At 40.8% G+C, this 15788-nt stretch overlaps 2 protein-coding genes and 1 long non-coding RNA gene across 3 annotated transcripts; 2 read left to right on the forward strand and 1 right to left on the reverse strand.

Annotated features, from left to right (window-relative positions):
- The first annotated feature begins 3987 nt into the window (after positions 1-3987).
- LOC123448934 (protein disulfide isomerase-like 5-1) lies at positions 3988-6240 on the forward strand. The gene is made up of 4 exons (XM_045125980.1): positions 3988-4179; positions 4565-4623; positions 4726-4901; positions 5933-6240. The coding sequence occupies exons 1-4, from the start codon at positions 4045-4047 to the stop codon at positions 6016-6018; spliced, it is 456 nt and encodes a 151-aa protein (XP_044981915.1). The 5' UTR covers positions 3988-4044; the 3' UTR covers positions 6019-6240.
- A 942-nt stretch (positions 6241-7182) lies between these two features.
- Positions 7183-9875, reverse strand: LOC123448935 (elongation factor 1-alpha). The gene is made up of 3 exons (XM_045125981.1): positions 9783-9875; positions 8745-9219; positions 7183-8257 (listed from the first exon to the last, which is right to left on the reverse strand). The coding sequence occupies exons 2-3, from the start codon at positions 9204-9206 to the stop codon at positions 7376-7378; spliced, it is 1344 nt and encodes a 447-aa protein (XP_044981916.1). The 5' UTR covers positions 9207-9219; positions 9783-9875; the 3' UTR covers positions 7183-7375.
- A 1602-nt stretch (positions 9876-11477) lies between these two features.
- On the forward strand, positions 11478-12359 carry LOC123446603. Its single transcript, XR_006631409.1, has 2 exons — positions 11478-11960; positions 12096-12359. It is a non-coding gene; the product is annotated as an uncharacterized LOC123446603 (long non-coding RNA).
- Positions 12360-15788: the final 3429 nt, after the last annotated feature.

Here is a 15788-nt window from a genome sequence, read left to right on the forward strand (position 1 = left end):
CAAAAGAAACTTTTGTGAACATTTTTTGGAAAAACAAGAACAAAAGATAAAACATGAACGCTTTTTAAAATTATAAAGAATTTTTACAAAAGTAAAAAATAATGAAATTCACCCCTAATATATTTCTATTGTCATGGAAGTTTTGAAAAGCAACTTTGAAAACAAGAACATTTTTTCAAGTTCGACCATTTTTTTAAATGCAAACATATTTTGAAACTTGAGCATTTTCTGCAAGTGTCCACTTTGTTTTAAACGGGGGGGGGGGGGATTTTTTGAAATACTTGAACTCTTTAGTTCGTGAGAAAATTGAAACACAATTTGAAATTCTAAAATTTTCTAATTAGTTAACATTTTTCTAAAATAAGCAAAAAAAAAAAAAAAAATTCGAATTTCTCAACTTTTTTGAAAAAAAAGTCATGTTCTATCAAACGCAAACACTTTCCCAATTTGCTAAAAGATTTCAAAAATAAAAAAATACTTTCTAACAGCAGGAACATTTTTTTCAAATAATGACCTTTTTTTAAATGGGAACATTTATTGAAATTCCTTACAAAATGTAACATCAGCATTTTATAAAAATTGTACATAATTTAGATAAATGAAAAAAATGATGTTCCGAATAATTTTTAAACAACATTCCACACAATTTTCGGAAAACACGAACAAAAAATAAAAATACGAACTTTTTTCAAAATGCGAACAATTTTCGAAATGCAACAATTTTTGAAAGTCCTGCAAAAATGAACATATGTCCATTTTTCCAAAATTACTGAACCATTTTTGGAATCAGGAACATTTTTTAAAACTCACAAACAAAATTCATAAACGCGACCAATGTTTCAAAATCAAACATTTTCTGAAAACTCCCAAACAAAATTTAAAAATGTGCAAAATTTGGAAATGAGAATATTTACTGAAACACCTGAAGAAAATTAAAAATGCGAAAAATTAAGGAAAGCGCAAACATTTTTCTTGAAGACGGAAACATTTTCTGACATTCCCGAACAAAATTCTGCAACTTTTCAAAAGAAAAAAACACTTGAAAAAATAAAGCAAAAACTAAAAAATAGAAAAGGAAAAGGAAAAAATAGAAAAAAGCTAAAGCAAAAATAAATAGGAAAACAAAAAACCCAAAGTTCCCAAAACCGTAAAAAGCCAGCTGGGTTATCCAGAAGGTTCCTAAAGCCGTTTATTAGGAAGCTACACGTGTTGTTACATGTGGCCCGGCCTAATTGCTCGATAGACTGAGTTGCCTGTGCGAATCGTCGGCATTATGACGCAGAGAGCGGCAGATAGGGTATTCCGGAAAACCACTATTCACAGCTTTGTGCGGAACGGTATTGGGCTTCGCACAGAACGGGAAGGGCATGAGCTGGATCATTTAGCGGGGTTGTAGGGTCCGGTTTTGGGAGCTTTCCCAGTCGATTTTTTGGTTTTGAAAATTTTTAATAAGGTCCTCTGAACCGATTTTTTTTCTTTTTCATTTTTCTTCATTCTTTTTTTCCTTTTTCTGTTTAAAAAAATATTATGGATTTTTGTAAAATGTTCAGGATTTTCAGGTTCTTCACATTAGCAAAATGTATTTTTAGAAAATGTACCGGATTATTCAAAAATGTTCTAGATTTCCCAAAAATGTTTTGAATTTTTCAAAAATTGTTCAGAATTTTTAAAAATCGTTTACAAATTTGATAAATGTTTGAAATTGTTCTTGAATGTAAAACTTGTTATGTGTTGGAAAATGTATAAAAAATTGTTCACGCTTTCAAATTTATTTATGATTTTTCAAAAACACTCCCCAAGATTCAAAAAATGTTCGTGCTTTAACAATTTGTTCGTACTATCAAATTTGTTCTCCGTTTTTTAAAAAATTAAAATTGTTCGCGCAACCAATTTTGTTCGGGGTATTTCAAAATTGGTCTCCATTTCAAAATTTCATTCCCAAGATTCAAAAAATGTTCGTGCTTCCAAATTTGTTAACAATTTTCCAAAAAAAATCACAGTTTTTCCAAAATTGTTTTTAGTTTCAAAATTTGTTCTAAAGATTCAAAAAATGTGTGTGCCTTAAAAATCGCATTTCCAAATTTCATTGGGGTTTTTCAAAATAGTTCTCTGTTTCATAATTTTGTTCTCAGGATTCAGAAAAATGTTCATGTTTTAAAAAAATGTTCGCGCTTCCAAATTTGTTCAGGATTTTTCAAAATTGTTCTCGGTTTCAAAATTTGTTCTCAACATTCAAAATGGTTCGTGCTTTAAAAAATTTGTTTGGGGTTTTCAAAATTGTTTTCCTTTTCAAAATTCTGTTCTTAGGATTCAAAAAATGTTCGTCCTTCCAAATTTGTTCATGATTTTTGAAAATTATTCTCGTTCCAAAATTTGTTCTCAAGATTCAAAAATTGTTCGTGTTTAAAAATTTGTTCACGCTTTAAAATTTGTTCTGCGTTTTAAAAATTGTTCATGTTTAAAAAAAATCAGGAGTTTCAACAAATGTTTGTGTTTTCAAATTTTGTTCACAAGTTTCAAAATTTGTTCGTGGTTCCAAATTTTATTTTAGAATTTTGGGAGCATGTTCCCCCTACCAAAAAATGTTCATGATTTACAAAAAAATGTTCTTAATTTTGAAAATGTTACACTTTCAGAAAATGTTCACAATTCGAGAAAAGTGTTTGCCTTTCACTGAGCATTCCATCTTTTGGAAAAAAAATGCTTTTGTATTCCCTAAACTAACTCAGATCTGCACGGTGTGTTTATTGTTTAAGACTGATCCTTCCATTTTGAATTGATATGAGTCCTAGCTCATGTGGTAGTAACACTTCCTGAAAAGCATTCAATCATGTGTTCAAATCTCCGGGGTTGCAACACTTTTTGAGCTACAATACACGTCAAATATCGATCGTGGTCTTCATGGGCCGGTCTAGTCGTGCGAAACGGTGACTCCTTGCCTCAGAGAGTGGCATATAGGAGGTCACGGGAATTGCGGGAGCTCCTACATGCTGCTCGTTACGGCAGGAAGTTCCACACACGCATAGGGGGTCTCAAAAAAATTTGATAACTATTTTTTTTTTCATTTTCCTGTTATTTCCTTTCTTTTTTCCTTTTTTTTTCTTTTCAAATTTGAAGCAAAAAACATATTTCTAATTCAAAGAACATTTTTTGAATTTTCAGATTTTTTTTAATTTATGAACAGAGTTTGAAAAACAACAAATTTTTGAAATTTGAACGTTATTTAAAAGCAAGATTTTTTCTTGAAAATTAAGAATAACTTTCAAACACGAATTTATTTTAAAAAATGAAAATTAATTTTATATTCTGAACTTTTCATGAAAATACTGAACGTTTCCATAAAATACTGAACATTTTTTAAAACTCTTAAGCATTTTTTGAGACTCCCGAACATTTTTTGAAGTTATGAATATTTTTGAAAATGTAGAGTATTTAAAATTTATAACATATTTCTAAAAATCAAAAAAACATTTCTATATTTGAAAAATGATCTTGAAAATACATAAGACTGTTTGAAAATCCAGAACATCTTTTGAAAATTCAGAACACTTTAAAAAATCATTTTTCGAATTTGAAGAATATTTTTTGGAAAAACAAAACCATTTTTCGAATTTTAAGAACAATTTTTGAAAATTTCAAACATTTTTCGGAAAATCATAACCTTTTCAGAAACAGAATTGAAAAGGAAAAAAAGATAAAGAAAAAGAAAACGAAAAGAAAATGGTTCAGGAAATTTGTAGAAGTTTCCCGAACTCGAAAAAACCCGGCTACGACCTCTAAAAGGTTCCCTGAACCAGAATCACTGAAATTCTCTAATGAGCCGGTGCATATGACGTCGCGGTCTCCTAAACGACAGTCCAGCTTAAAATAGGCGACGATAGTGGCCCATGTCCAGTTGTAGGCCAAGATTCCACCGTCGCCATCTGTCCTAGCCCGACCCGGCCCGGACCGGCCCAGAGAAATACATCATCGACCCACCCCGACTGGCGTATCCGCCTTCTCCTCGTCTCCCCGTCTTCGCCGTGGCCGTCCTCCGTTCGAGCCATGGATCCGGCTCTTCGGCGCCGCTCCCGCCTCCCTATCCACCTCCTGCTGGTGGCCGTCACGTTACTGGCGGCCCTCGCCGCGCGATCCGGCGCCGAGGTCATCACCCTCACCGAAGAGACCTTCTCCGACAAGGTACTGACTGCTTTCCCCTTGTCGTGCATCTCCCCCCTTCCACCTCCCCTTCGAGGTGTGATAGCTGTACTGTGAAGCATACCGAGGACACGTTAACTGCTAATTTTCGACTGGTCACTTGGTGGCGCTGGGATGCAGTGTAGCAGGCGGCGTGCTTAGTTAACATGTAGCCGTTTCCCCAGATTCGTCACTGGTTCAAGCATGATTCTTAATAATAAACCGATAGATCAGTATTCTTCGTGTATTAATTGTTCCACTTACGGAAGGTTCGGTGTTTAGATGCGGCGCTCCTTCTTAACTCCTGTATGGTTCAAGTTGCTTCGCTGCAATGCTTGTTGTGCACTGCCGTTGCTTAAGCCAGTTTGGGTTTATCTCTTGTGTTTAGATAAAGGAGAAGGACACGGTGTGGTTTGTGCAATTCTGCGTCCCTTGGTGTAAGCACTGGTAAGCTCTACATGTCATGGGGTGACATGGATATATATATCAACTACAATGCGAGTTTTGACCGCTTGCTGCTAAACAAGGATGCCTTCTTCATCTACACAGCAAGAGCCTAGGAACTCTTTGGGAGGACCTCGGAAAGGTCATCGAAGGTACAGATGAAATTGAAATCGGAAAAGTTGATTGCGGTGCAAGCAAACCAGTCTGCTCAAAGGTGGACATTCATTCATACCCAACATTCAAGGTATTCTATGATGGCGAAGAAGTTGCAAAATATAAAGGTAATCTCTCTCAAATCTTACTTTTGTTTGACAAAGGACAACATAAACTAAATACTAGGAGTACTACCATGAAAACCATGTTGGAATCTATTGCATTGGGTTCGATACTCTTGAAAAGTGATAGATTAGAAACCAAAACCACGCTGTTGACTTGTATTGTCAGAGTAGGACATGACTCTTAAAAGATTAAAACCGATGAACTTGCATCAAAAGGTTCTCAATGATTGCATTTTAGGCGAGATTTTCTTTAGAAACCTGGTCAACTATGACCTAGATATTATTGATATATCACCTACTCCCTCCGTTCACTAATATAAGATGTTTTAGCTTTTTCTTGAATCGGATGTGTATAGACACATTTTAGTATGTTCATTCACTCATTTCAGTCCGTATGCAGTCCATATTGAAATATCCAAAACATCTTTTATTTACAAACAGAGATAGTAATTCTTAACAACAGAGATGACGCTATTTCCATAACTAAATAAACAACATTAGGGAGGGAAACTCGTGTACAACTTTGTTCATATATCTTCTTTTTTTGGTTTTATTGATCATGAATGCAGGTTTTTTCAATATTAGACTAGATGTATATGTTATCATGTTGCTCACCCTGTTGGATTTGTTGTGGTACTTTGTTTGTTAAAATCCTATTCAATAGCGAGTCTCCACATTCAACCACCAGTTATAATCCTGTAATGTATCATGTTCCTAAAAGTTGATTGAATGTGCAGTTGTAGTTTTCTTGCACTGTCATTTGTCATCATCACTCAAAAGATCAAAATTACTTCTCCTCTGCTAGTGATGTTCTAACTTCTGATTCACATAGCATTAGTGATATTGACAAAATTACTTCATATATCTTCCTTTTGGACCTTGCATGATCATATACAGTTTGGCGATACGTTCTTTTACTGCATTTTCTAACTGCAGCTGTGCTGTTATTTGAAAATTATGTATGGTTCTTTGTTTTGTCAATATTCAGCTAGTGAATGCTCAATGCCTAATCCAACTACTCAATGGCATTACAGGGCCTAGGGATGTGGAATCTCTCAAGAATTTTGTGTTGAACGAAGCTGAGAAAGCAGGAGAGGCGACACTTGAAGATGAGCTATAGATGTTCGTAGCAGGCACATGCCGCCGATAGACGATGATATTCTGGTCAGGCAACTTTGGATGCTGCTCGACCTGTTTAAATTTTACAACCGAGTTGGCTTGTACCGCCGCCTCCTGGCGCTTGTCACTAACTTAGAATGGTACCATCTCAGATGCAAGAAGGAAATATTTTTGTAACTTTTAACCTTTTCAACTATTTTTTAAAAGCTATTTGCGGGCTTAACTTTTGGTGTGTACGAAATACAACCCATCTATTCAGTGGCCTAAGAACAAAAAAAAGAAATTTTGCTGGATTTTGCAAAACAGAAAAAATGCTATCCTCAAATTGTTTACCTCAACAACACAACACTTTTGAACTGTCTTGGTATGGTACTGTAGATCAGCTCCAATAAAACATGGCCATCTGTTATCCTTCCAAAACGGCTTTCTTCTGACTTGTCCTGCGCTACTCCGGCCCGGACGGGCACCAGCGGTTGCTCCACCTTTCCTACTCAGTCTCAACTCTCAACCAGTAGGTCTGTACCTGTTGCGACCCATCAAGGCCTCAACCTGGCGGCAAAATGAAAAAATTTGATCCAAAAACGTAAGTATTTTCACGCGTTTGAAAAAAAAAATCATCCATCTGACCTTTTTGTGTGACGTCTTTGACTTATGCACTACACTACATTGTGTGACGGCTGACACTTTTGTCGTCCGAAACTACGTCTAACCCGGCGTCATACTGCACCGTGTGACGCAAGTCAAAGACGCCACACAAAGGAACGCGGTCCAGTTTGTAAAATACTTTGGTCAGATTCGTCAAATTTGCCCAACCTGACATCCATCTCAATTGCATGTACTCCCATCTCCATATTATTGAATGGAGGGAGTGCTAATACTCCTCTCAGATTTGTTTGATACAATTTGGGACAGAGGCTATTCAACTTTATTGAGCCTTATTTTCTTTGGCCATTAGTGCTGATCCACACTATTTGCCCATCATCCTGTAAACGTTATGTGCATATCCTGATTTTTTTTAAGCCAGACAATGCAGTCCTTGGCTTGAAACTAAATGGTAGACAATGATATTTACAAAGAAAATTGCATTTATTACTATCCAAGGAAGCTTATTTCGGATATGCATTGGCCTAGATGGTGATCAAAGGTAAGTATACAAGTAGCAGCATTCGAAAGCAGACAGATGATAAAATGATTAGTCTTCAGAAGCATCCATGTTTTCCCGAAAGCCGAAATAACACGACAGTACTCAAATGACACATCAACAGGGCGCATATCACACGGCGCTAACAGTAGCAAAACTTACTAAACTACTAGAGAGATCTCAAAAGCAAGACATAGATGGATTCAGGTAAACGCCTCTATTTCTTCTTGATGGCAGCCTTGGTCACCTTGGCTCCGGTGGGGTCCTTCTTCTCCACGCCCTTGATGACACCAACAGCCACAGTTTGCCTCATGTCACGGACAGCAAAACGACCAAGAGGAGGGTAAGTGGCAAAGGTCTCCACAACCATGGGCTTGGTGGGAATCATCTTCACTATACCAGCATCACCATTCTTGAGGAACTTGGGCAGGGCCTCCAGCTCCTTACCTGATCGCCTGTCGATCTTGGTCACCAGCTCAGCAAACTTGACAGCAATGTGTGAGGTGTGGCAGTCCAGCACTGGAGCGTAGCCGTTGCCAATCTGACCAGGGTGGTTCATGATGATGACCTGGGAGGTGAAGTTGGCTGCCTCCTTGGCAGGGTCATCCTTGGAGTTGGATGCAACAAACCCACGCTTCAGATCCTTCACAGCAACGTTCTTGACGTTGAAGCCGACGTTGTCACCGGGAAGCGCCTCCAGGAGAGACTCATGGTGCATCTCAACGGACTTGACCTCAGTTGTCAGACCAGTGGGACCAAAGGTCACAACCATACCAGGCTTGATGACACCAGTCTCAACACGGCCAACAGGCACAGTTCCAATGCCACCAATCTTGTAAACGTCCTGGAGGGGAAGACGGAGGGGCTTGTCTGAGGGCCTCTTGGGCTCGTTGATCTGGTCAAGCGCCTCAAGCAGGGTTGGGCCCTTGTACCAGTCAAGGTTGGTGGACCTCTCAATCATGTTGTCACCCTCAAACCCAGAGATGGGGACGAAGGGAACCTTGTCAGGGTTGTAGCCGACCTTCTTCAGGTAGGAAGAGACCTCCTTAACAATTTCTTCATAACGTGCCTTCGAGTACTTGGGAGTGGTGGCGTCCATCTAAACAAGAGCAGTAGAATGACACCTTTAGTTAAATGAAACTCAGAGCTAAGATGGGCACTGTAAGATATTGCCAGCAGATAACAGCAAAAGACAACGCTATGGTAAACAGGCATAAACAAATATGAATTTGCACTGCAGTGCTGATCAGAGTGAGAATTAAACATAAAATGGGATGTGGCTAGTTCTCATATAGATGAGAATTAATGATGTTACATCCAATTACACCATTTAAACAAAGAATCATACAGGTAGAAGCTGGTATATCAAAATGTACTACAGATTAAACATACAATTAGACCACTACAATCGAAATGTGTGTGCAGCAATATGAAATCAAGTAACTGATTCAGAGCATGTGTACATGTTGGCTAAAATCAAGCATGTGGATCACATAGCAAGCTCAAGTAAGTGTACCACACAAGTAGTAACATATATACAAAGCAATATGGTCTTTCAGGGATGGAAGAGTCTTGACAAGTTATACCTTGTTGCAGCAGCAGATCATCTGCTTCACTCCAAGAGTGAAAGCAAGGAGAGCGTGCTCACGTGTCTGGCCATCCTTGGAGATACCAGCCTCAAAACCACCAGTGGTGGAGTCAATGATGAGAACAGCACAGTCAGCCTGGGAGGTACCCGTGATCATGTTCTTGATGAAGTCACGGTGACCAGGGGCATCAATGACGGTGCAGTAGTACTTGGTGGTCTCGAACTTCCAGAGGGCAATATCGATGGTGATACCTCTCTCACGCTCGGCCTTGAGCTTGTCAAGCACCCACGCGTACTTGAATGACCTCTTGTTCATCTCAGCGGCTTCCTTCTCGAACCTCTCGATCACACGCTTGTCAATGCCACCAAGCTTGTAGATCAAGTGGCCAGTGGTCGTCGACTTGCCAGAGTCGACGTGGCCAATGACCACGATGTTGATGTGAGTCTTCTCCTTACCCATGGCTGATAACAAACTGCCACACAGATGATCAATTATTAGAACTAACTGACGCAGGGAATCATCATGTGAACAAGTAACAAAGAGATAGATCAAATATCTTAGCTACCGGTGAAGGATAACGGTAAAAAGATGGACTAACAAGATGCTATTCGACCTCAAGCGGGCATAATTAGATCTAGGCAGCAGCACCAGCGAACGATCAAAAAATGATGGAGCTACGTACAACAATTCCACAAGACTGTAGAGCACCCTCCGAAATAAAAGCATACGTCCATGGACCGATAAATACAAACGAACAAAAGGCAGAGGTGATTCGGTGATACGAGCTTGCAATTGCGCTAACAGATTAGGAACACAACCCTAGCAAACTACGGATCAGGGCAACAGTATTAGCGTAAAGCCCTTCATCAAAGTAGAAACGGAGGAAGGATCCGCTCGAAGAGCTCCTAATACTCCAGCCGCTCGCACGCTATAGGCAACTAAACAGAAACTGGGACATGCGCGTAGATCTAGAGCTTCTCGACAGCCATGGAGGATGCATCTGAACAGAGAAGGGGACTGGATCGGGAAACTGACCTCGAAGAAGAAAAACGAACGGAGGGGAGGCGGCGGCGGGAGGGGACTGGGGAGGGGTTCGGAGAGCGGAATGCCTCCCCTCTTTATATTGGCAGCGCCGGCTGCTAGGGTTCCTTCCTGGCCGTCTGATCCATGTCTGATGGTTGTCGTTGCGGGAAATCTTGGCCGCTCGGTTTTGATCGTACGAACAATAATAAGTTTCTAGACGGTAATGGTGTGTTTGGACATTGCGCGGCCGGCAAGTTCCCTGTCCTGGATTCCTGGGAGCCGGTTAGGCTGGCCCCAATGCACGTAACTTCGGTGGTAACTTCATGTCCAGCTCAGCAAAATTTCCTACGTGGCAGTGAGTTAATGAGGAGAGAAGGAATTGGAGTAACCACAGTGGTTACCGTAACTTCGCGCTTTGTACGAGACTTTTTAATGCTAGAAGATCTCGTGTGCGCTGTGAGCGCTTCGCGTAGAGAGAAAAGAAATTCCCATCGAGAGACACCACGCCTGCGCCTCCATCCTCATCCAGCTCGCCCCGCTCTCCGTCGGGCCGTCCGTCCAGCGGCGCCTCTGGCCGGCGGCGCCACCTTGCTAATCCTAATCATGGCCAAATCCGGTGCCCGTAAGGAGGCGGCGCCAGTCCGGTCACTGGCGACCTCGCCGCCGCAGCACTTCCCCGGCCCGGCAAGCTCGTACGCGAGCGGCTCGGCACAACAACTCTTCTACCCGGGCGCCCCGACGTGCTCCTCCGCCAATACCTCGACGCCGCCGCCGCACCTGTACCCACCCCTCATGGAGACCTCCTCTCCCAACCCTACATGGTAAATCTCTGCTTTTGATTCAATCTTGGGCAATTTTGGATTCAAGTCTGTAGCCGTTTCTATCCTGAATTGATTCAGTGTATAGGTAATTTCTATCTCCGTTCAAGTATATCTTGTTTTAAGCCTTTGTATGTTGTTGTACAAAATTGCATTGTTGTTATAATATGCTCATGAACTCTGATATTTGTAACAGGAGGCCAATGTACACCGCTGCACCTGAAAGCTTGCAAAATTTTGGGCAATTCCCTCCAATGCATCCTTATAATTTTCGACCTCCGCCGGTCCACTATCCAGAACAAGGACACGGCAATTTGGAGAATTTGCACTTTGTTGGGGCTTCTCCACACGATTCCTTTTCAACACCACCACCGCCACCGCACCCTAAAGTCGCATCTCGGTTTGGTCCTGCAAAAGTGGATTCGACATCTTCCAAAAAGAAAAGGAAGACCATCAATGTAGATGAAGAAGAATTGGGAGAAAGGACCGCATATCGTCTGCCCTATACACCCGAGGAACATGACAGACTGGTAAGCATATTCGTTGCTCAAATCCATATTATGTGCATGTAATTTCTTGATGCTTGTTGGGCTCAACTAAATTAAATGTGAACAATGTAGGCTGGTGCTTGGCTAGAGTGTTCACTGAATCCCATCGATGGGAACGGAAAGAAGGGTGAGCAGTTCTGGGATGACATTGCTGCTCTCTACAATGGTGCCACACCAACTAACCGGAAGAGAGATCGCAATCAGTTGAAGATGGAATGGCAAAGGACCAAGAAAAAGCTCGGTGCTTTCCATGGGGAGTGGATTGCTGTTATGGGAGTGTATCATAGTGGTCACAACAGTCATGACCTACAAAAAATGGCCTTGGAGAAGTACGGACGCAACTATCATCAGCCTTTCCAACATTTAACTATGTGGGAAAAACTTAAGGATGATAGCAAATGGCTAACCTCTTACAAACACATGACTGCAAAAAAAGGTAACATGACAGATAGCAATACCACATCAAATATGATCAACTTGGAGGCTGAGGAGCGCCCAAAAGTTGGCCGTGATAAGGCTAAGCTTGAACGTGCTGGTAAAGGCAAGTCAGGAGGGCTCTCGCAAGAGCTTGGAGAAAGATTGGTCAAATTCATCGAGGTTAACAATCAATCGATGGAGGACCGTCAAAAGGTGATAAATAGCCAGGTTCTTTTATCAAATCAACAACTTGAAACTGCAAAGATCAACAACAAGACAAAAATGTTGGATGTTTATTCCAAAATGCTTTTAGCGGACACATCTAAGATGGATGATGGTGAAAAGGCCCGGCGTGCAAAGGCTTTGAGTAATATGGAGGCCATGTTATTTTCTTGAAGGAGATGCAGGTATTTTTACTATGAACTTGAATCGCTGCTCTATTTCATGTCGAAACTTCCTCTATAATTACTTGTGTCCTCACTCTTACTTGAGAAAATAATAATTACATCTACTGATTATTTATTTATCTACTGTTTGGCAAGGTGATTGAAGGGAAAGAAGTGGTGCACTACGAAGCATATTAGAAGTTAGCTCGGTCAGTTTGTTGTGTGAACCTGATGGATCGTTCATCACTTTTGGTGTCGGGTCAGTTTATTTTGTAAACCATGGATTGTTATTGTGTGTACCTGGTGGATTTTTAATTGTGTACCTGATGGACCGATCAGCTACTCTAGAATTGATGTGAACGTGGTGTTTTGCTGTTAGCTTTTGGACTGATCAGCTACTATTGCCAGTTACCTTTTTAATCATTGGTGAGGCTCAATCGTTTCAGTTTCTATCTACACATGAACCGTTGCACAATACTGTGCTATATATACAAGCCTACGCCTTCTCTTTTTCTTACTCCTTCACCACTATATTTTCCCCTGTTCCGCAAGATGGCCAGCACTGAACCTGCCGATGGTTCCGATGGTGAAGCAGAAGCAAGTATCACCAATCCTTCCTCCCTCTACACACTAGAAGACTACGTTGTCCAGATGGACATGTTGGACTCATTAGGAAAGGAGATCGCAGTAGAAGTGAAGGAAAGCCTCCAAGACCAAGCAAGATCAAGCAGGAGTGGTCCGAGGACATACGTGAACAGGCCACGTGAAGCAGCCGCTGAGCAATTGGTACGTGACTATTTCTGTGATAATCCTGTCTACAAGCAGAAAGTATTTTGTAGAAGATTTTGGATGAGAAGGCCTCTTTTCGAGCGTATTGTACATGCATTAGGAGAGTGGTCTCCTGAGTTCACACAAAGGAAAGATGCTCTTGACCGCGATGGACTCTCTCCGTTGCAGAAATGCACAGCGGCTATTCGCCAATTGGCGTATGGTACCCCGGCGGACGCTCTCTATGAGTATCTTAAGATTGCCGAGAGCACTTCAGTTAAGTGCTTAAAACTGTTTGTCGAAGGCGTGATTCATATATTTGGTGATGAGTATATGCGAAGACCCAATGTCGACGATGTGCAGCGATTACTTGATATTGGAGAGAGTCGTGGGTTTCCCGGCATGTTAGGAAGCCTCGATTGTATGCACTGGCATTGGGAGAAATGTCCCACGGAGTGGAAGGGGCATTTCACTAGCGGGTATAAAGGAGCCCCTACTGTTATTCTAGAGGCGGTTGCATCTCAAAATCTTTGGATATGGCATGCCTTTTTTGGTGTTGCCGGATCCAACAATGACATCAACGTGCTTAACCAATCAACGCTGTTCACTGAGCAACTGAAAGGGCAAGCTCCTCGAGTGAACTATACTGTCAACGAGAAGGAATATCAACTTGGTTACTACCTTGTAGATGGAATATACCCCGAGTGGGCAGCATTCATGAAGTCAATACCCATGGCTCTAACAGAAAAACACTAGTTGTTTGCGAAACATCAGGAAGGAGCAAGGAAGGACGTGGAGCGTGCATTTGGTGTGTTGCAGGCGCGATGGTCTATTTTACGTCTTCCGGCACGTTTATATGACCGGGGCGATCTCAATAATATTATGTTGGCGTGCATCATTTTGCACAACATGATAGTCGATGATGAACAAGAAGAAGCTGGAAATATTCTTGATTTAAATTATGAAACGGGCTCATCAATTGTCCTTCCTTCGGTATTTACGCACGGTAACATACCAGAATTTGCCGAGGTACTTGAAAGAGATGCTAGAGTCCGCGATCGTCCGATGCATAAGGCTCTTAAAAATGATCTGATTGAGCATATATGGAGAAAGTTTGGGCGAGAATAGATTATATTCAAGTCTTGATCAATGTACTGCTAAATATGTTTTATATTTTTTAATAATATTATATTTTACTTTATTATTTATTATGATCTAAATTTGTGTTTTTTTTATTTATCCATGGGTACCTGAAAACACAATTTTTATTGATACATGGCACGTATAGATCACAAAGTTGAAATGCTACTATAGATCCCACAAAAGCAATAAATGAACCCTCTAAGTTACCACCCCTAAGTTACCACCCACTATGAAGGTAGTAACATAGAGTAGTAACATGCTTATGTGTCATGTATGTTACTACTCAATGTTACTCCCCATTGTGACCAGCCTTACGGACTTTCGTACTCGAAGTCACGAAGTGGATTAGCTCATTCATATTTAGCGGAAGGCACGGCGGCACGCCGCTTCAAGTATTGGCTGAATTTCAGCTTGATTTCTTGGTTGATTAAGTTTACTTTATGTTATTTAGTTTTACTAGCAAAAGGCCCGTGCGTTGCAACAGGAGACAGAAACAAATTATACGTCGTAGAAAAATATCCAATGGGCTATATTAAAACATGTTGAATATCTTTGGTAATTACCGCCCCAAAGTATCACAAAAGGTACATCTTATCAGGTAAGCATCCATAAGATATCCTTGTGCCTTTCACGTGACTCTGTTTTCTAGCTCGTCGGCATATTAAAGATGCAAAAGAAGTGAGTAGAGTCAACCTGGGTGAGATATCTTGATCCCTTACGCACGTGATTTCACCAGGAAATAATTCAATTCCCAATGTTGTGCCCAACTTCAGCGAGATGAATAAGGTCAAGAACAAGACTGCACAGATGCATCCGGCCTTCGGTGGTAAGGATCTGCAATCCATGAAAAATAGCGGACGTATATTAGAAATCATCTTCAACTTTTAGAGAGATAAGGATGACCATCACTACCTACAGCTTATGAATGAGGCGCACTTCCTTGAGGATGCACGACTCCCATGATATTATTCCCTTTGTCTCTTCATTTCTTGGAGCAAAACCAATGTAAAAGCTTTGTTGCAAAACAAGCAGCCATGAACTATCACTTGGACTTATACACGGACAACTTGCACAAACCTCCTGCTAAAAGAACACAAAGCCACATCCAATTATCGCAGTGAGAGATTATTCTTTGATGACATGCTGAATATTCAGATTGGCGCATGGAGCTCATGGAGCAGGAGCTTCTTGCCTACTATCAATTTGTTGGAAATATGCCCTAGAGGCAATAATAAAATGGTTGTTATCATATTTCCCTGTTCATGATAATTGTCTATTGTTCATGCTATAATTGTATTAACAAGAAACAGTAATACATGTGTGAATAAATAGATCACAATGTGTCCCTAGCAAGCCTCTAGTTGGCTAGCTCGTTAGTCAATAGATGATCATGGTTTCCTGGTCATGGGCATTAGATGTCATTGATAACGGGATCACATCATTGGAAGAATGATGTGATGGACAAGACCCAATCCTAAGCGTAGCACTAGATCGTATTGTTCGTATGCTAAAGCTTTTCTAATGTCAAGTGTATTTTCCTTCGACCGTGAGATTGTGCAACTCCCGGATACCGTAGGAGTGCTTTGGGTGTATCAAATGTCACAACGTAACTGGGTGACTATAAAGGTGCACTACGGGTACCTCTGAAAGTCTCTGTTGGGTTGGTATGAATCGAGATAGGGATTTGTCACTCTGCGTGACGGAGAGGTAACCCTGGGCCCACTCCATAGAACATCATCATGAGCGCAATGTGACTAAGGAGTTAGTCACACGATGACATGCTACGGAACGATTAAAGAGACTTACCGGTAACGAGATTGAAGAAGGTATAGGTATACCGACGATCGAATCTCGGGCAAGTTCTATACCGACAAACAAAGGGAATTGTATACGGGATTGATTGAATCCTTGACATCGTGGTTCATCCTATGAGATCAT

The sequence above is a fragment of the Hordeum vulgare genome, chromosome 4H (genome assembly GCF_904849725.1).
Source record: "Hordeum vulgare subsp. vulgare chromosome 4H, MorexV3_pseudomolecules_assembly, whole genome shotgun sequence".
Taxonomy (NCBI): domain Eukaryota; kingdom Viridiplantae; phylum Streptophyta; class Magnoliopsida; order Poales; family Poaceae; genus Hordeum; species Hordeum vulgare.